The 22,755-nt window shown below is 43.9% G+C and overlaps 1 protein-coding gene across 1 annotated transcript in view; it reads left to right on the forward strand.

The window, feature by feature from the left end:
* Positions 1-22,755, forward strand: part of LOC308281630 (E3 ubiquitin-protein ligase SMURF2-like) — a 114,024-nt gene that overhangs the window by 33,316 nt on the left and 57,953 nt on the right. Inside the window, exons 2-3 of the mRNA XM_080721859.1 lie at positions 10,342-10,380; positions 13,231-13,339. Coding sequence (XP_080577985.1) covers positions 10,342-10,380; positions 13,231-13,339 — 148 coding nt within the window. The remainder of the gene's footprint in view (positions 1-10,341; positions 10,381-13,230; positions 13,340-22,755) is intronic.

Below are 22,755 nucleotides of genomic sequence, written 5' to 3' on the forward strand. Positions count from 1 at the left end.
ATCCATTTGGTCAACAGCAGTGATCGTGCCTGTCTGCCGACTGCCTTAGAGGAATCCCCTTCCCGGGAGGCTTAGGTACTGTAACATGAACCGAACACTTGTCGTCAGCTGTTGCTCTGTTAATCATTCACCCATTTATCTTATATGCTTACACGTTGTGTCCACTAATTGTTAAAGTTGGGATTCGCAATACTGCTTAACACTCAAGTTATAGATGACCCTCTGCTAACCACTGTTATCTTCTTGGCAGCGCTTCAATATCGCTAGACCCTAAACCTTCCTTTATAACAAAACATTAACAGCGCATTTTATTTTACCATGGCCAGAAAATAGGAATTCCAACGTACGTGATTAAATTCATACAGGTCATCAGCCAATATATGTGCTGACTTTTATTTATTTAAATTTTCTTATACAATAATGTTAATGTTAATACAGCATTTGCCATCAGTTGTGGGAGCGTGCTTGCCCCCCTCTCAGAATGACTGCTCATTCAGAATAAAAATGCTCATGTAAACACCTCAGAATGGAATTCCATTCGGTTTGGAGGGGTGGTGCATTGCCATTTGAATCAGAATATAATTTTATTCAGGTTCCATGTAAACAGTTGGGTATGAATCTCTGTTCGGAATGAGTTCATTCTGAATGAATAAATATTTGTCCATATAACCGCAGCCAGCGAGACCTGATGTCTGTCTGGGTTTCAGGAATGAGAGGTTCAACGATCCATCTGTATTGCACATGATGTGTAGAAAGGGAACTCACTGCATGCAGCCCAGAGTTAACCATCGTTGAAGACAGGAGTGTCTTCCTCCACTCCTAATCTCTACCTTCCCTCTTCTCTGTTATCTCTCTCACACACACACCACGCACGCACGCACGCACACATGCACATGCACATGCGTGCGCGCCGCACACACACACACACACACACACACACACACACACACACACACACACACACACACACACAATCACACAAACCAGCTAAGGCCTGGAGCATTTGTAATGAACATTGTCATTTGCACTGTACATTTGAGTGTGCATGGCTTATTATCACTTTTTGATCTAGTCAGTTCTTTCTTCACTTATTCACCAGATGGTGTTTTTTTGTAAGCAAATGAACAAGCGGAACAGGGAAAGCCTGCTATGACAACACATTGCTTCCATTAGCAGCTCGTTAAAAGCCGGCAACGCACCGCGCACAAACTTTGCTCAAGCCAAGGTATTTGTTTTGATGCAACTCTGCACCTGCAGAACTCATACAGTTTATCAACTGTGTTGTTTGTTCCAATCCTTTCTGCATTTATTTCATTCAGGCTCCTAGATTATCACTAGCATCCCTTTGCTCTGTCCATTGCTTCATTGCTGCCTTGCATCCATTCATCAGCAGCGGCAGGCTGCTCTACCCAGCAACAGAGTCTGTGAGAGGTCATTGATAACGATGAAAGAGGCTTTTACCTCAATGCTGGTGGTGCTGGTGGCTGAGACAGTGAAGCAGTGTGCAGGTTAATCCCTTAATCTCCATTAGCGTAGCTGAGTAACTGGAGAACCAAGGCTCCCTCAGTGCTCAGCCTAACCGCTACTTAGCACCGTTACCTCAGTTCAGCAGTGGTGGCCCACTAGAGCAAAAAAAAATAATACAAATAAACATAGTTTCCCAGGGAAACAGAATTTTGTATAGTTAAGATGGAGCCGCCGAGTCTACTTTTTTTATACAAAATTATCGAACAATAAATAACCCAAATTACAATCCAAAAAACTGCTGCTTGCAGTCCAGGGATGATAATGGTCTTCACTATTAAAACTGCAGTATGGAGAAATGGGAATGCTTTCCCAACAGCTTTCACCTACCCTTCATCCCTTAAAGTTTTACGGTAGGAGGAATCCTACAATATATATGACTGGTTCCGACCTCTTTTTCGCACACACACACACACACACACACACACACACACACACACACACACTCACTCACTCACTCACTCACTCACTCACTCACTCACTCACTCACTCACTCACTCACTCACTCACTCACTCACTCACTCACTCACTCACAACACACACACACAGAGACAGACACGCAGAGTCGCAGACGGTAACACTGTGTGTTATTTCAAGGGTTTTCCCATTGGATGATGTCACCATGTGTTTTCTCAAGGGTTTTCCCATTGGATGACGTCAGCGCGGACGCAGACGTAGATTTCCCTAATAGATAGATGACATCGGGACAGGGATCATTGGCATAAAAGGGACAAGGACGTAATTAATTTGCAAGTGTGGCTTGTGTTGCGTCAACCACACTGGTTAGACTGACACAATATGTTCATATATGGACATTCCCAGATCTGGGCTTAATATTGATGGGCATCATCTCCATATATGGAGATCTAAGTGATGATCCAGTCGTCGCCATGTATGGATATACGGGGTTTGATGAGTTCAGTGTTGTGATTTTCATTTATGGATATCGAGGTGATGATAATCAGCAGTCTTGATTTGCAAATGAATTCTGTCTTGGCCATATGAAGCATCCATATATGGGCATTGCCAAATACAGGCTTAATATTGATAAATAACAATGATTCTCAGTAGTATTTCTATCAAACAAACAAAAGAAGGAGTTTCAGAAAAATTAAATAAAAATGTCCACATCCAGTTGTTTAATCTACAGCTGATGTCTAAAGCTTCTTCAATGTCACCATTACAGGAGGCTTTTCTGGCTGCCTAGATGCAGCGCCCAGGCTGTCGGCTTTGGCTGTATAATTTACCCTGATGAGCAGATTGTTTGTTTTCACCCAGCCAGCACTGCAATTTGGTTAGGGATTTTCTGTTCTCCGTGTTGGGATTCCGTCTGATTTGTTCATCATTCCCATGTACTTTGTAGAATCTGTCACATCACATTATGACCTTAACTCATACCCTGCCAAGCCCGAGGAACCCGAGAATTTTGGGATGTCCCTCCCTGCCACGCCCGAGGAACCCGAGAATGGCCGCCATTTTGAAAAAGAAAAAAAAATCATTTTTTTTTTTTTTTTTTTTTTTTTTTTGGACCCCAAAAACGTTAGTAGGCATGATAGCGATCGCGAAATTGCTTGTTTAACCCCCATACAACCCCCATACAACTCAGGTAGCAGACCTCCAAGCTCACAACAGTGTAAAACATAGTGGCTGCTATCTCATGAATGCCTGAACGGATTTCCATTCGGATTCTTTTGTTTGAAAGCTGTGAGCAATGTGGACACACGTGGTGCATTATCTAGGCATGGGTGTGCATGATCCGTGCACTATGAATTACATGGAAGTCTATGGAGACAGTTTGGCAGGATTGGAGTACGAAGGTATTGTTAAATGGCAGCAAATGAGTTAATGCAGGGGTTCCCAAACTTTTTTGTCCCAGGGCACCCCATAAATATTTTTTTAATCCGAGGCACCCCTACTGGCCTACATTATAATTTTGACATTCCAGCACCTTATATTTATAGCATATCGTCGTTGTCGGGTGGAAACCTTGTATGTCCAAAACCGTTCGTTTTGTATTTATCAATATATAATTTATCAAAATATAAAATGTACTAAACTAGTGAAAACAGCAGATCTACAAGGCGTTTTGTGCTTGTAGATCAGCTGTTTTCACTCGTTTTGCGCGACAGAGGTTTCTGCCGGACAGTGACGATATTTTAGTGATTATGTTGCGAGGAAAACGTTGACATAACCATTTTGGTTAGAACTGACTGAAAATATGTTTGTACTTCAAGTTTAAAATGATACTAAATATTTCTTCAGGTGTCCAAATAAATTCCAAATATTATCAAATGATCTCGCGGCACCCCTGGGCTGCCGGCACGCCACCCCAGGGTGCCCCGTCACCCACTTTGAAAAGCCCTGCCTTAATGTATATGTATATACTGTAGTTTACTCATATTCTATTGAATAGCCTAGTTTGGAAATTATGCCATTGCCTTTGTAGTGATCTCCACAATACATTTTATTTCCCACATGTACAACTCAACTGGCCCTCACTCCTACAGTTCATCTTGTACACAAAACTGTCAGAGCAGGAACAAACACATTAGAACGCCCTTTCTTTGTTGTCAGACAACATACTTTCAGATAGACACATCCGTCCATGGATGCTATGCCATCTCACCTGTTTTAGTTTTTGGGCATTTATGCCTTTATTAATAGGCTAGTAGACTGGCAGGAAATGAGGAGAGAGATGGGTAGTAAGCAGCAATGGTTGTCAGGATCGGGATTCGAACCTGCGACACGCTGTCAGGCATCAGAGCCTATGTGCCTGGACCGCTGGGCCAGCCGGCGCCCCAGCTCTGTGTATGTACTTAATGCATTTTTAGAACAAAATTGTATACAGTATCTCTGCCTTAATATAGAGCACACTGCTGTTGGGAGGGATGGGAGAGTAAGTACACAGGCACTGTGCTACGAGTCAGACAGGATATGCCCACTGGTTCAGCATCATGCCCCGGCCCAGCCTACGCTGCGCATGAAGGGAAAGCACAATCTCTTGAGTGTCATCGGTTTGTTTTAATCAGACTGTATTATATTTACGTAGGGTCGTTTATTTTGAAGCGTTTCACAAGCTTTTCTTTTAGCCTCACAACTACTGTACAGTATGTCTGTGAAAGTCCTTTTGAGTTTTGGATCCAGTGAGAAAGGTAGGCTGTCATGCAGTGAGCCAGGCATATGAAAAGGCCTGGGAACAGAGATCTGCACGTCACCTGTGCCCTGTGCCTCATCTATTAATAATGAGCTGGGAAAGGCAGCAGAAAGATGGGAGGAAAGTGTGTGTGTCAGGGGGGGTCTGAAAGAACGAGTGAGAGCGTTTATGCATCTGGGTTTGGACTGTGTATCTGCCTGCTTTCAACCCTTGTATACACGCACGCACGCACACACACACACACACACACACACACACACACACACACACACACACACACACACACACACACACACACACACACACGCTAGGGCAGAGGGTGACTGAATGCATTCCAGAGTTGTGAGTTGGGAGCTGGTCTTGGGGATCGGTGCATTCCCAGCGGTGGCCCCAGCCTGTCTAAAGGATCTCTTGCTCTGTCTGTCTGTCTGAGTCTGGTGCACAGCAGGAAACCTCATCTCATCTCCTAATTGTATCCGCCAGGCCGAAGGCGTGGCCGAGACTATGTTTTCGCCTCCGTCAGTCTGTGCGTGCGTGTGTGTGTCTGCCCGCGTGTCTGTCCGTCTGTGTACAGCTAATCTCCAGCACGTTTGGCCCGATTGCAACGAAACTGTGCACATACACAGCCTCGAGAAATGTTTCACGTTGGCCTGTTATAGCCGCACCAGGAGGCAGATTTTTGCTAAATCCTTTTTATTTTTTTTGTCCAAACATCATGCAAATCACAACAATAACTCTTTATCAGTAGCTCATATACACACAACTACACACAGTCCATGCCTAACAATGTACAATGTCTTCCATATGTCATGTTCTACCAACTAAACACACTTTTTGCTACTACTCGTAGAGATTTTCAGCACTCTCGCAAATCAAAATATTGTGTCCGACTCTGTGCAATAAATTCATACAATGCTGGCCCACCATAATCTACTTAAACTGGCGGAAACCTTTTCTAGTTATTTATTTGTTTTCCTTAGTGGGCCTTTGCTCCAGGAACTCTCCTTTTTGTGTTCCTTACAGCAGGGGTTCCCAAACTTTTTTGGCTCGGGGCACCCCTATAAATATTTTTTTCATCCGAGGCACCCCTACATTATATAACTAATTTTCACTCCCAGCACCTCATATTAATAGCATATTTTAGCGATTATGTTTTGCGAGAAAAACAAGATAATAGCCATTTTAGTTAGAAAATCACTTTGTACTTCAAGTTTAAAATGATACTAAATACATTTTTAAATGTCCAAATAAATTTCAAATATTATCAAATTATCTTGCAGCACCCCTGGACTGCCGTCGCGGCACCCCAGGGTGCCCCGTCACCCACTTTGAAAACCCCTGCCTTACAGTACCATGCATTATGTCACGTGTGCAACATCTGACAGCTGGGAGGCAGAGGGCTTCTCTTTTTTAAGTGTCACAGTGTATGTGTGTGCAGATCTACACGCATGTCGCATGCATGCATATTGTCCTCACATAACCCATCTCTGACCATTCTTCCGTGTTCATCTTGATGAACACAGGGCTGAGGTGAAGTGAGAGCTCAGGGGGGGTCACACTCTCTCCTTATTGACTGTCTGGATCTGCCTTTGCTTCTTCCCACTCAACTATTTCCTTCCGCATTGCTATCTCTCCCCCTCATCCTCCTGTTATCCTCCCCCCGTCTCTCTCTTCCTTCTGTACTGCTCCCCCCCATCACCCTCCCTCCCTCCCGGAATCAGTTCTTCTCTCCTGCTCAGCCTGTGAGGAGAGCGTGTATGTGTCTACAGGAGAGGTTGAGGCCGATCGCCCCCCGCTACCCCCGCCTCCCCGTTTTTTGCTCCCAGACCACGCCCCCGACCGTCGCGATTGGCCGGCTGTACTCTGCTGTACTTCCTGGCCATGTCCTGTGTGTACTGTTGTTGTCGTGTCGCACTAGTGCTGTCACGCGTAGAAGGATGTTTGAGAGAGATGAGATTCAATTTATTGTCAGTGGACAGTACAAGTACAGTACAGTACAGCGAAAAGTATTTTCACATCTCATACGCGGAGACGTTGGAATACGCGGAGACGTTTGGACTTTTGTAAAAATGAAAATGCGCGTGATTTACAACGCAGCCGACCGACCGATGACAATATTGTTGTTGGACCGTCGCTAAATACCATCTAATGATGTAAAATTCGATTACTGTACCACGTGAATAGCGTGGCATTACTGCCCACAGAAAAGCAGAGTGTGACTGCAGGTTTGGGAAGAGAGGGAGAGGGGGAAAAACGTCTGGAGACTGATGCTCTAGTCTAAAGTAGCCAGCGTGGAATCAGACTATTTTGAGTTCATTTTATTATTGTTATTATTATTATTATGTTTGGGAAGAGAGGGGGGGGGGCGTCTGGAGACTGAAGTAGCCAGCGTGGAATCAGGCTATTTTGAGTTATTTTGTTATTATTATCATTATTATGATTGAAGGACCGACTGTGGGGGAAAAAATAATAATAATTGCACACCATAGCCTACCACAAGAGATAAAGCATTTACATTTTTTATTTGACAAGCTTGGGAGAGAAGACTTGTAATTGAACGTATGGGTAGCCTAGTATATACATAGAGATGATTAATGAGGTGTTATATTGATGCTAATTCTACACCACCTGAAAGGGAGATATATGAGCCATCAGAATTCCATCCATTGTACTGTACACTGACAATAAATTGAATCTCATCTCATTGTCTAGAGCATCAGTCTCCAGACGTTTTTCTCCCTCTCTTCCCAAACCTGCAGTCACACTCTGCTTTTCTGTGGGCAGTAATGCCACGCTATTCACGTGGTACAGTAATCGAATTTTACATCATTAGATGGTATTTAGCGACGGTCCAACAACAATATTGTCATCGGTCGGTCGGCTGCGTTGTAAATCACGCGCATTTTCATTTTTACAAAAGTCCAAACGTCTCCGCGTATTCCAACGTCTCCGCGTATGAGATGTGAAAATACTTTTCGCTGTACTGTACTGTACTGTACTTGTACTGTCCACTGACAATAAATTGAATCTCATCTCTCTCAAACATCCTTCTACGCGTGACAGCACTAGTGCGACGCGACAACAACAGTACACACAGGACATGGCCAGGAAGTACAGCAGAGTACAGCCGGCCAATCGCGACGGTCGGGGGCGTGGTCTGGGAGCAAAAAACGGGGAGGCGGGGGTAGCGGGGGGCGATCGGCCTCAACCTCTCCTGTAGACACATACACGCGTGAGGAGATGAGACGGGACAACTGGGCTGTTCCCCTTGCCTGCCTCTCCTCCCCCCAGTCTGTCTACTACTTTCTTTTCTCTCTCTCACTCTCTCTCTCTCTTTCACTCTCACTCTGACACACACACACACACACACACACACACACACACACCTTCTCTGTCCGTCTCTTCTCACTGTCCTTAACCCCCCGGCTGCACCGAGCGTGTCGAGCATCGCGTCAACGTCTGGGAACGCTCCCGTTTTAATCAATGAAGGGTGCTCCACTGCCGACGTCAACGTCGGACGCTCCGGTGACGACGTCCAAACAAAACAAAAAAACGCCCCGGTTAAAAAATGTTACGCCGTCCCCAACGTCCAGTGATGTATACATTATGATTAAATGTAATTGCTTTTCATATTTAAATGTATATACGTGCCTTTCTGCTGTTGGATATCCATTCATGTCATTCACAAGGGTGACTGGATGTCCCGGAAATCATAGCATGTGTGTCCGTTCATGTCCATATATGGTCATTCCAGTCCAGAATGAACAGGTTTTATCTGTCCCGTACATGTGTGTCCCGTGTGTGTCCCATGTGTGTCCCGTTCATGTCCATATCTGTCCCGTACATCCAGAATATGTGTGTAACGTCCGTCCCGGTCTGATGATTGGATGATTAAAAATGTCCAATGAGACCATACTTTGAGGATTGGTCAAGCTTCACATGACAATTCGGCCCTCCAGATAAAATCATTCATTCATTCAGAATTGGATGAATGTATAGATCACAGAGTTCATAGCTCTAGAATACATAGAATAAAAGTTCACCGCTTCACTTCAAACCGAGGTTTGATTTTTTTTAATGTAATTACAGTGGTCTTCTTACTTTGATAAAATTATGTATAAACACAACAGGCTGGGAAACAACTCCTTTCTCATTTCTTCCTACTAAAACAGGTCAGCAGTGAGTGACTGAGTCTGAACTGAACACTACAGACAGATTTTTATACATTATCGTGGCGGCGCTGGTTCACCGAAAATAGCCAATCTACAAGCTCACAGTCACAAAACAGCATGTCCTGAGTCATGCGCGCGTCCACGCGACGTGTTGTGAGCTTGTAGATCTGCTATTTTTTTTCTGGCACTTTACACAGCATAAATTAATATAAATTAGGCATAACACTACAGTTGATTATATCCTCGTCTGATCTTTGATTGAAATATCAGAGCCAGTCGGACGTCAACGTGACGGCGTCTTAGGAGCCCTGGCGTAACCAGCTGTGCTGGAGAGTTAGTCCCACACTATGACTCTGACTAGTGCTGCAAAGCATGCTTTGGCCCACTTCAGTCCACCCGGGGCAATTACAAGAGAGTGACATTTTAAAGGAGGAGAGGGGGGAAGGAGAGGTATATAGCTGAGGAACACATGCTTTCTTTTCTTTCTGTCCATCTCTGTTGAAAGCCATCGCATGTTGGCCGTGATGCACACCTCGGGGACTTGCTTCATACAGGAAAGAATGCTTGTCTGCTCAATATTTTACAAGGCGAACGGCGCATATCTGCTCTTCCTCCTGCTCTCATAATGGGACAGCCAAGGCAGAGCGACGTGAGGGATGTATGGGCGGCAGGGCATTGGTTACAGAGAGGAAACCTTGTGGATTAGATCAGCGGTCTTTAACCTTTTTCAGGTCAATGACCGTTTAGCTGCGAGAGAGATGACGCAGTGACCCCCACTACATATATTGTGTGAAATTGTGTTGCAGATTAAACTTTTTCATATATTTTCGTATAGCTTCGTAGCCTTGTTTGACACGCATTTTCTTTTTCTAGTATTAACATGTTGGATTCACATTAATGTGTATTTTCAGACTTTTTAAACCCTCAGAATGTAGTCAACTTGACCGTTGGCTCTATACTCCTACACCAACTCTCCGAAAATAGCACATCTACAAGCTCGCTGCTATTTTCCCAGACCCCCTGTTGAAGACCCCTGGACTAGATATACATTCATAAATACTGGAACTATTATATGCTGTTGTAGACACACACCACCCAAAAGTGATGTCATTAAAGGAAAATGGATGAAACCTCACAGTAGACCAATTGAAAATAGGAGTAAGTAAATATCTGACCGAAAGGAAAATGTATTTAGTTTTTGCATACTCAGCCAGGCTTTTAACCCGGAGGCATAAATAGGCTCAGGTGATATTACATCACCAGAGTCGCAGGGACAATTAACATCATTTTAAGAGACACTATTGAAATTCATTATGAATATAGATTATAGAATATCGTCATCGTCATAAATATATTTTGAATGTTTTTATGACAATCGTTACAAACACCTCATGGCATGGGATTGATTGCATCGTTTTTTTGTTAACTTGTTAACGTCCACAGCTTTTAACTTGTTTTCTAACATCTGTCTCTCCTCCTCTTCTCTTCCAGTCCTGTGTGCGAAGAACCTGGCAAAGAAAGACTTCTTCCGTGAGTGGAATCTCTTTTTCCTTTTTTTTACTATTCCTGTCCCGTGTTGGGTCCCACGTGGATTAGAGAACTGGCATTGTCAGCAGTGGCAGCGTGCTGGCTCTCAAAATGATGTCCCCAAGGTGCTGTCTGTCTGTCTGTCTGTCTGTCTGACATGCACAACCAGGAGACCCGTCACGTGCACTGCCCGCCAAAAGTCTCATAATGGGTGAATTAAGTAGAAAAGTGCCACTTAGGAAGAACAAGGCACCCATAGAATATGAATGGAACTGCGTAGATACTGTACAGTATGTGGTTCTGTCTAAGCTAAAGTTTTATTCATTGCTCTTCTTTTGAAGTAGCATTTCCACTTAATGACCCTTTTGGGCTTGTCAGGACTAGAGCAACGTCTGAGTGGCAACAACCAGTTTTGGAAGCGCACTTAACCTGAATAGTCTAGACTAGAAGGCAAGTCATAGTCAGCATCCTGCGATGCAGATGTATTGTACTAATTTTGCCAGAGGGAGGTAGGTGAAGTGATATGAATAACGTCTAATTTTAATTTAATTTGGGTGCAACGCACGCGCGCGCACACACACACACACACACACACACACACACACACACACACACACACACACACACACACACACACACACACACACACACACACACACACACACACACACACACACACACACACACACACACACACACACACACACACACACACCATTCACGCTATCAGGGTAGAAGATCTTCCTCCGTCACTCATCTTAATGAAGGCATGGATGTGTTTCACAAACCAGACAGCTTTCACAACGGCCTAACCTAAAGCAGCACACGCCCTTGGCATAATTGCCATCGTTATGGCTGTAGTAAAGACATTGGATTGCAACTACTGCATCCTATTTAGCCTGTAGCCCCGTTGGTCATTTAAGCCTGATGTATACTTACTGTAGTTCCGTGTCAGTGTCGCACATTTACAAGCTCACAACGTGTTGCGAGCTTGTATATCGTCTATTTCCAGTGCGCAACACAATGTGTGACCAACTATAAATCAGGCATTACCTGGAATCCTAGGATGTAATTACTACGAAGAAGCGTGGGTTTGTAGAGTTGCTTCCTGTGACGGGGATGAGCTCATCCACATACATGCACACAAAAAAAGCCAACAAGGGAAGTCCCAACGGAGCAAATGTGACATAACAGGTTTGACCAGTGTGAGGTATCGGTGCTCAGAGGCACAATCTCTAAACAAACACACATGCGCGCACACACACACACTCTCTCTCTCTCACACACACACACACACACACACACACACACACACACACACACACACACACACACACACACACACACACTGAGCGTGCCATTACTATGAGACACAGACTAAATAGCATCCCTTATCAGATTTCCCTTTGAATAAGACACTGTGGAAAGACATGCCTTGGAGCCACTCGGCAGATAGCAGCAGTGCTTGTCATTTCCTCTCCATGTTATGTAAATAATTCGGACTGTAAATAACATTTCACTGGCAACGTTTGCATGCCACTTCGACATGACTGTATTGGTTGATTCTAGTATTCCTCTCCACACCACCAGGTAAAATGGTAAATGGTGCATTTATATAGCGCTTTTATCCAAAGCGCTTTTACAGAGATTGTGCATTACATTCACCCATTCACGCACACATTCATACACCGGTGGCAGAGGAAACCATGCAAGGCACCAACCTGCTCACCAGGAGCAATGTGGGGTTCAGAGTCTTGCCCAAGGACCCTTCGACATTAACTCAGGGGGAGCCCGGATTCGAACTGGGAACCCTTCGGGAACCCTTCGTGGTCTAATAACGGTTTCTCTACCCCTGAGCTATGCCGCCCCCCAGGTAACATTTGAAATCATCAATCTGTATTCTACTATAACAAAAAGTGTTGTGATGTTGGCTGTATCAGCGGTATAAATACGCAAATCCCCATATATGGTCAGAACAGAGGTTCTCAAGAAATCTCTATAAATTATGCAGACCTCATTACGATATGAAGTCATAGTACTGACATCATTGTACTTGGAGGACAGTCTATGTCCTCCAAGTACAATGATAATGGGCAGTGCACTAAGTACCACTCTGACAATGTGTACAATGCATAACCGGAGGGCATATGATGTTACCAACTGGCATTGTTCCCAACGAGCCTAGTCTATATCTATATATAAATGTGTGGAATCTTTGTGTCTTTCTGTGCCCCCTTGCATATCTCAAGAATTGGCCAACCGATCAACTTCAAACTTGGCGTGTGGATCCGTGGGAGTGCAGTGCTGAGTGGGATCGGTCGGATCAGCGAATAAAAATAATAATATCTTTAAGTTATGCAAATCCCCATCTATTTAGTACCCTGATGTTATCAATATGACGTCCATATTGAGTAGACAGACAGACAGACAGACAGACAGACAGACAGACGGGTACAACGGGTACTCAAACATGCATAGAATTCTGTCCGAAAAGGGTAACACACCTTAACTGTTGCACATAGTTAAGGCATGGACCAATCATGCTTACTGTCTTGTGTAAAGGCATTCTGACTACTTGAATTTTGTGGATTGCTACTATGGCATGATGATGATACTTTTTCAACATACATGAATATAACCATAATTATGGCCATAACAGATAGAATTTGTAAAAAAAAAAAAGTTTTTACCTGGGACTCATTCAAATGACAATCCATGGATCCTTTGACCCACTACCTAAGACAGTCACAGTGTTCTCCATTTTTGTTTGCCTGTGATGCTATCAGGTTCGGATAGATAGTCATCTAAAAAGCCATTCCTTTGTCTCTGCTCCTCCTTATTTTGGCTTCACAGGACTGCCAGATCCATTTGCCAAAGTGGTGGTGGACGGCTCTGGACAATGCCACTCCACGGACACTGTGAGGAACACGCTGGACCCCAAGTGGAACCAACATTATGATCTGTAAGTCGTTAATATCATCTGTAAGTCACTCGCAACACAATGGGGGTGTGCATCACTGTAGGACAACTAAGAGGCAACCTGGCTTTTAGCCTTCTGTCATCATTAACAGCATTCTTGTCACAACACCGCAAACATAAATGTACGGCTCACGTGCAGAACACAAACTCAGGAAACCAAGGAGGTAACTCAAATAGACTTTATTAGAAAATGAACGTAACCCTCACAGACGTGGCAACAGGGGAATGTGGAAAAGGGAAGGGAGGGGCCCTGTCAACTCGGGGGTCAAACTGGAAAGGCACACTGAACACCGACAGAGACCGTGGTCATGACAATTCTGTCCTGCACGTTAGTTCCCTGTCTCTTTTGCTTTGCAGGTGTAAGATGGTAAATGTACTGTACCTATTTGAGTTGTCAAGCTGATTTCAACTCAAATTAGTGGTTTTGAGCTTTTAAAGCACAATGACTTAATAATTCTATATTCCCACTATTTTATGCATGCTTGCACTGGGATTTACCAAGCAATATTAAATGGTAGGCCTGTGATTCATGCATTTTACATCTGAATTGCTGAAGAAGCCACTGTGAAGTCAGTCTTTTGTGAGCCAAAATAATGTCAAAAAGGTCCTGCAAAATCCCAGTGGGACTGCTCATGTAGGGGAAGCGTCTGTTTGCACCAAAAGTGTAGCCACGTAAACCTTCAGTTCCATACCATATAATAAACAGGAGAAGAGAAACGCACTGCGACTCCCAAGTGGCACCGTGCTGTAGGTTTTGGTTTCAGTCTCTGGCACTGCTTTGCGTGGAGCTGCTATGATAAGCGTGTGAGGAATGCAGAATCAGCCTCCCCTTTTCCGTGTGCACCAACACCCAGCTATAAACCACTATGGCCCGTTTAGCAAGCGCACAGTGCCTCTACAATACCCTGGGACTGTACACATTCCACACTCCCTGCTCGGGCCAGACTTTCATCAAAGTTATAGGATTTTAGAAAATAATACTCATCCAGTTTTAACACCACTGGGGGGTTTATTTATCCATCCCCCATTCCCCCAAAATATATTTGGGCAAAAAAAAAAGAAATATTGTGATTGTTTCCCATCTTCATGTTCATATCTTGCAAAAAATATTTATTCAGGGTTAGGGGGCAATAATGTAAGACAAGCCCTAATCGTCTCACCTCCACTGAAGCACTCTGTGCTTGACTGAATGGAAGGAAGCAGTGTTTTCACTGGGGGCCGGTGGGGGTGTCGTGAATGTCCTCCGTGTTGAGCTCTGTCGAAAGGCTGTTGGTCCAGGGAGTAATCACCCTAAAGGACCCAAAGGGCCCACTGGCAGTTCCCACAACCACAGAGAGAGGCAGAGGCAAATGAAAGCAGAGGCAGAGAGGGCGGATGATGGAGTGGCCTTGGGGAGAGCTGAGTGGAGGAAAGAAGGAATGAGGAGAGATGGAGTGTGTTGGACAGAGAGGAGTTGGTCATACACCGGTAGAAAGACACAACCAAGAAAAATGTTTGTCGTTACTTGATGAACCCAACACACACACACTCACGGGGACGACAGTGGCTCAGGAGGTAGAGCGGCTGCTTAGGAATAGAAAGGTTCTCGGTTCAATCCCGGCTCCCCCTGTGTTAACTGCCGAATTGTCCTGGAGCAAGTCACTGAACGAACCACTGGCTGCTCCTGATGAGCAGGTTGCTGCCTTGCATGGTTCCCTCCATCATCGGTGTGTGAATGTAACACACATTGTAAAGTGATTTGGATAAAGGCGCTATATATGCACCATTTACATACACACACACACACACACACACACACACACACACACACACACACACAATTAGTAGATCTATAAAAGTATCAAGTGTGTGTATTGTTACTGTATGTTTGACAATTTGAACACACATCTATTTGTCTACAGACATGAACACACAAACTCACCTGTTTCCCCTGTACTTGTCTGCCCTGCCCTGGCCAGCAAGCCCAGCATCAACCTCAGGACCCACTCCTGCCTACAGTATAACCCCCCCCCCCCCCCCCCAAGCCTATGATGCTGCCTCTGAGGTGAGGAATCCCCAGCAGCCAGTGACCCTTCACCTCTCCCTCTGCTTCAGGAAATGGTTGACATGCCACTGAGAGCAGATGGGAAGGTGGGCTCGGCAGTCTGCCAAGGCTGCCCCCTCTCCTCCGTCTCCAGTTTGAGGAGGCGGGGTCTGTTCCCATCAAATTCAGGTCATAATGGCACCAGCATCGACTGGGGTCAAGGGGATAATTTCCCCTTCAGCCCCGCCCTGCCATGTTACAGTATCGTCACTGTCGGGCAGAAACCTCGTATCACCAAGTTTCAAATGTGTACATTTCTTCTTAAAGTAAAGCACTGCTTCATCACACAAGGCCGTCGCACAAAAGTAGTGAAAACAGCTTGTAGATCGTCTATTTTCACTGCTTCATCAGACCAAACCGGACCATTCGAAAAGGTCCAAACGTTTAATTGTGTCACTTGCAAGGCAAAAGCATGTTGTCTAGGGGGGTGTACTTCACGCTGCCTCGTGCTAAGGAAACAGGAGAAAGGCTGGTGACCTTTGGGCCACATGGCTCGGCAACCGTTGGCTCCGAGGCTACTTACTGACACCTGACTGTTCAGGAGATGCATGTGTTTTGATGCAGATTATTAGTGTATTGATTGATTTCATAAGGAGGCCATACTGTATGTACAGTTGTTATCATGGCATAAAGAACATATCTCTCTGCACCTCCCATCACCAACCATTGGAGAGTGTGTTCCCAAACAGCTCAGTTTGTTGCACTGACACTGTCGGGTGGCTTAAATGCCCTCTGGCCCTAGTCTACACTACATGGCATACCAGCACTTTACAGTCTGAACATCCCTGCAGTGCGCTGCATACAGACTGTTGGCAGATGGCCAGCTTTCCACACAAGTCCATCCTTCGGTCTGAGATAGAGGAGGTGTGTTGTGTTGTGAAATAACACTGCAAGGGCCATCCATAATGAAAATGTGTTGGTACTAGTTGGCAGCTCTGCTCCTCTCTCCTCACTGTCCCCTTAAAGGCCTGGGCACATAGGCTGCATAATGTTTGCCCTGAAAAATTCACCTTGCTCACCAAGTCCCAAAATGCAGAAATAAAATGTATTTATTTATTTTCCGGGTACTTTAACCTCTTACCAACGACTTACTTTTTTTAAATTAAAATGTATGTGTACAATTGCATCACTGAATCCACAATGGGTAGTCTGACAAAACCTTAATGTGTGCAACACGTTAGGCATGTATCACCCTAACCCTAACCATTATAGTCACTGGTCTTTGGAAGAGGGAGGATCTCTGCAGGTTGCGTCCTTGTATGTTTCTCTGCCCTTTCTCCCTTTTTGAGCGGTGGTCACTCACACCGTCTCCATAGCGCAGCGTGTGTGTATGTGTGTATCTGTCCGTATAAAATGGCAAATGTACAAGCTCCCAGTGCAGCACAAAGTGACACGCTAATAATGAGCTTGTACATCTGCTATTTTTGAATAGACACAAATCTAAAATGACAGATGCTTTCCCAGTTTTAATGTTGAGCAACATTTTTGCTTGCGGCTAGACAAGCAGATTGTGAGAACAATGGTTAACAATGCAGAGAAATGCTACTGGAATGCCAAACATTCAGTTGTGTGCCTGTAGTCCAAACATTTTTTTTTCTTCTTCTTTTGACTCCAGAACTGTCTGGCAATAGTAACGGCACCTTCAACAATAGTTTAGATCAGCGATTCTCAAACTATGGGTTGTGAGTTTGTGACCCAAAGTGGGGTCGCGGGAAGGTGCCCTTGGGGTCGTGAATTGGAAACCAAAAAAAGAAGAAATATATTTTTATCTAGAAACAAAAAAAAAAAGAGAAAAAAGGAAGGTCATTGCAACCAACGTGAAGAGGACGCCTTGACTCTTCACAAACACACACTCGTTCATAAACGATTTACTTGGGAATTATGTCAATTTGAGCAGGTGTTTTTTTTTTTACTTCGGGAGAGGAGGGTACCAGATCCATGTGGTTAGATCTGTACCCTTGCGGAATTAAATTTACAGCTCCGCGATGGAGAAAAACGTAACGTCGGGTCAAGAAATTCTGTGTTTCTCGTAACAGTATTGTTATGGTAGGGGAGATGGGGGGGGGGGGGGGCTGGGGTCGCCAAATAATTTACCTCATAATATGGGGTTGTGGTTTAAAAAACTTTGAGGAACCCCTGGTTTAGATGTAAATGTAATTCCTAACTACATTATTATTACTTAAATACAACGCCTCACACTCTCACCGCGAGGCGTTGTGTGCTTGTAGATCGGCTGTTTTCACTGCTTTTGTGCAAAAGCCTTGTACGATGAAGCAGGGCTTTTACTTGGTGAAAAAACATACAAATTTGAAACTTGTGAGATACAAGGTTTCTGTCCGACAGTGACGATATATTGTATCCAGAGAGTGGACAGATCAGACATATATTAGGGCTAACAAAAATAAACTTTGGTTTCCGGTTGGCGACTGACCCTATTAAATACGTGCGACCCAGATGATTTTATTGGCATTTGGAGTGAAAATAAAAAGAATAATAAAATTAAGTCAAAATCCGACCGAGTCGATCAAAAACGTCTTACAAAAAATATATTTGGTGCGACCACATTCGCGAAGTTTAATCAAAGTTTTCATTCATGTATTCATTTGATTCGTTTATTTGATTTATTAATATTAGACGATGAGAGACCGCTAAAAGGCTGAAGCGAGCAGCAGTCAGTGGGAAGAGGAGCTTGCTTGTTGTTCTCGGCTCCGCCCGTTTTGTCATTACTGTGGTGATGTATGTGGATGCGGAAGAGGGTAGTTTTGTTTTTTAACAAAACAAGCGCTCCTTTTCCCTAGCCTTCCGTCACATCAACTGCCCTCCCTTGCGCTCTCACATCATCACACTGTCTGTGAGTGAGCACAGACGAGAGCATACAAGTAAACATATTTGGCGTGTAGTGGAGTTGTGCTTGTGGGCTGTGGAGTGGACTTCTTAAAAAGTTTTAGATTAAGACAATTCACGATGCGGCCGTGCGCGATTCTGCATTGATGCGGGGATGTGACATAATCGATGTTTGTTGATTTTCCTCAACCATGAGGAATTAGCTAGCCTAGCTAAATGCTAAGGCTATTGTCCTGTTCCTTCTGCCTGTGAGACAGAATGAAGCTGACAGTCATAAAGTCATTTAGTCAGCCCGTTTTCAAAGAGGAGAATCCACTAATCATCTGTGATTTACAACAGCTGGTGTACCGAGCGTTTTTACGTTCTACACGCTCATCAATACACCGCGTATCCCTTCTCCTCTCCTGACTTGAGTCCCGTTCACTCAGTAATAATATAATAATTTAACTCAGTGACCAGGGTTGCCAACATTAGACAGTCAGAATTCAGGAGATTTTTGGGGAGGCATATGGAACTCTGATTTTGATAATTTTATTATACTTGCTTATTGGAAAAGGATGGGTACAATTTCAGCAATTAAAACGCCAGAAGTAGGTGTACAGTATTTGATTTTATAACTGAAGCAATATAAGACCCATAATAGGCCTACTAATATTCACTATCCACGAAATTTCGGCCGTTGTCGCCACTCCTTTAAGTAGTAACAGAATATATTAAAAAAAATCACACCCGTGTGTGTGTGTGTGTGTGTGTGTGTGTGTGTGTGTGTGTGTGTGTGTGTGTGTGTGTGTGTGTGTGTGTGTGTGTGTGTGTGTGTGTGTGTGTGTGTGTGTGTGTGTGTGTGTGTGTGTGTGTGTGTGTGTGTGTGTGTGTGTGTGTGTGTGTGTGTGGGGATCATGTGTACCGATTTTTGTGACATTTGAAGAAAATATGTAGGAAAAGGAGCAAAAAGTGTGTTTTGGAGAAAATTCAAGATGGCGGAAAATCTATCATGGCGCAAATGGGCGTGGCCTATATGGGGAGATGCGTCATGACCCAAGGAATCCAGGGAAAAAATATTTTTAATTTTCCGACCTACGGTTCAAGAGTTACAGGCCAAAACGTAAAGTGGGGTGTTATGGCGCCACCATGCGGCCAAATGACACAATTATTTTTTATTTAATCCTTGAAATCATTATGAACCTCCTCTCCAAGTCTTGAAACTCTAGCCCCTATGGTTTGCGAGAGACAAATAATTGAATGTGAGTTTTTGCGATTCCCATTATAAGTCAATGGGGAAAATTAATTCACTAATAAATTAATATCAATTAAACTATTGAACCTTTCTCTTAGCAAGTTACTAGCCCACGATTCCCGAGTAAGCCTGTCGATTTGACATATGGCGCGAGTGTGTGGTGGCAAAACTGTGGGACTAGTAGCGTGCCGAAGTTTAGGAAGTTCAGGCTACATACACACAGACACACACACAGACAGACAGACAGACAGACCCACACAGCCACGTATAGGGAGCCTGTGCTTCACACAGCTCCAAAAATCACACCCGTGTGAAGTGGAGCTCTGTGTGTGTGTGTGTGTGTGTGTGTGTGTGTGTGTGTGTGTGTGTGTGTGTGTGTGTGTGTGTGTGTGTGTGTGTGTGTGTGTGTGTGTGTGTGTGTGTGTGTGTGTGTGTGTGTGTGTGTGTGTGTGTGTGTGTGTGTGTGTGGATCATGTGTACCGATTTTTGTGACATTTGAAGAAAATATGTAGGAAAAGGAGGAAAAAGGGTGTTTTGGAGAAAATTCAAGATGGCGGAAAATCTATCATGGCGCAAATGGGCGTGGCCTATATGGGGAGATGCGTCATGACCCAAGGAATCCAGGGAAAAAATATTTTTAATTTTCCGACCTACGGTTCAAGAGTTACAGGCCAAAACGTAAAGTGGGGTGTTATGGCGCCACCATGCGGCCAAATGACACAATTATTTTTTATTTAATCCTTGAAATCATTATGAACCTCCTCTCCAAGTCTTGAAACTCTAGCCCCTATGGTTTGCGAGAGACAAATAATTGAATGTGAGTTTTTGCGATTCCCATTATAAGTCAATGGGAAAAATTAATTCACTAATAAATTAATATCAATTAAACTATTGAACCTTTCTCTTAGCAAGTTACTAGCCCACGATTCCCGAGTAAGCCGGTCGATTTGACATATGGCGCGAGTGTGTGGTGGCAAAACTGTGGGACTAGTAGCGTGCCGAAGTTTAGGAAGTTCAGGCTACATACACACAGACACACACACAGACAGACAGACAGACAGACCCACACAGCCACGTATAGGGAGCCTGTGCTTCACACAGCTCCAAAAAAGAAGCATATCGAGCATTGCCATAGAAAAAAAAAAAAAAAAAAGACTACCTACCCATCCTTCCCATGAGAAAATAAAATAAAATTCCTTGCTACCCATCATGCCCACAAAAAAAATAAAAAATAAAATAAAATAAATTCCCTACCTACTCAGCCCTAAAATGACAGCCAACCCGGAAACCAAAGTTTTTTTTGTTAGGCCTTACCTATATCAGTGGTTCCCAACTAGAGTCCTTGAGGGGGTTCCAGGTCGTCTCCCCAGCTAAATAATGGAGAGTCGGTAATAAGCATGTAACGATTCAAACAGGGAATGATTTAAATCGATGTACTGTATTAATGAAGGGATTATGTTTCTGCACTGTCAGTAGGTCTACATCTATTTATAACACCAAAGCTCATGGAAAAATCATGGAAAAAATCCTATCCAACAATAACAATATATTCTAAGTTTTGTGTCTGAGAGGCTGAATCTCATCAAATGGTGGTCTGTGGCTCAAATGCTGCATAAATAATGGACCTTGATGTGAAAAGGGTTGAAAATCACAGACCGACAGTACATGTAGTGTACTACCGGATATGCTGCTCAGTCAAAGGGGAATCCCACCTAACCAAGGCTTCAGGCATGGCTACATTCACCAGCCTTTGACCTCCCTTCATCTGGAAACCTGTTGCTGCTTATAGTACCACAGTATATTTACCTGTTTTAGTATTTTTGTTCAGTGTATGCTAGAAGAAGGGTGCTGGGAAGTGCTCTCTCGGGGGGGTTGTGTGTGTGTGTGTGTGTGTGTGTGTGTGTGTGTGTGTGTGTGTGTGTGTGTGTGTGTGTGTGTGTGTGTGTGTGCGTGTGCGTGTGTGCGTGCGTGCGTGAGTGTGTTTTTGTTAGTGTGTACATGTTTTATTGCTGTATTGTGTACTTCTGCACCGTTACCACTGAAATGTCCCTATATGGTATAATGAAGTTTACTTTACCTTACTAATGCAACACCTGGATTCATCAATAAAATTATTAATATTATGATTATGAATATATTAGTAGTAGTATTATTACTAGAGCTTTGCAACCCCCTTGACCCGTTTTATAGTAAGATACTAGTAAGACGCATCAGGGCAACATGTTCCAATTTTTGGCCATCTGATTTATATCGGACCAGTTACCCATATATGGACATATAAGTTCATCCCTTTTATGCCCATACATGGAGATCCCTGTCTGAACCAGCCACACAGATATGGGCTGTCTTCCTCCATATATGGGCATTCCCATATGAAGTCCTGTTAGATATGGGCTAATATTGATGACATAAGGGATCTCCATATATGGGCATAAAAGGGATTCTGTGTGTGAGTGGTTCCCATGACATCACAACATATAATATCTTTTATACCCATACATGGAGATCCCTATCTTTACCAGCCACACAGATATGGGCCATGGCTTGGCCTTCTGGCCAGTGATATATATTGATGACATCAGGGATCTTCATCTCTGAGTATGAAAGGGATTCTGGGGAATACCCATATATGGACTTTTGCATAGGTGATGTCACCTGTGATGTTAATGTCACAGTGATGTGTCAAGGGAACCACAGTGTCAGGCGTGACCTTCAGAGATACATGGATATGTGGACAAGATGTGCCGGACATCACAGTGACATCAGAGCATGATGTCACAGCGGCAAACCCATAGACTGTAACAATGTGTACACGTCTACACACGGACAAGCTGTGACGTTTCTCATATAATAGTAAACTTGCGACCTACGCTCGCAATTTTGTTGTCACGTGAGCGTTGACCAATCATGGAGATTGGCCCATTTATTGTCTGGTTGGCTGAAATGTCATGTGACGGACATAGATTTATAGTCTAGTTGGACAAAATATCATGTGAAGCTCACTAATCCTCAAGATTTTCTGACATATGCCCGTGTATGCCCATCTGATTGGCTTTAGGCATAGACGCCCCCACTTGAGGCCCTTGTATATGCTTCATTATTATTACGTCACCCTTTTCCCCTCTGTGATTACATACAATAGGTTTGGCTAATCTATGTATGGCCCGTATGGCCAAATTGTGCGCCAGCAGAGCGCGTCGCCTTATTTATTTTTCAAGGGTTTTCCCATTGGATGACG

The sequence above is a fragment of the Nannobrachium achirus genome, assembly GCF_963921795.1.
Source record: "Nannobrachium achirus genome assembly, chromosome: 3".
NCBI classification, from domain to species: Eukaryota; Metazoa; Chordata; class Actinopteri; order Myctophiformes; family Myctophidae; genus Nannobrachium; species Nannobrachium achirus.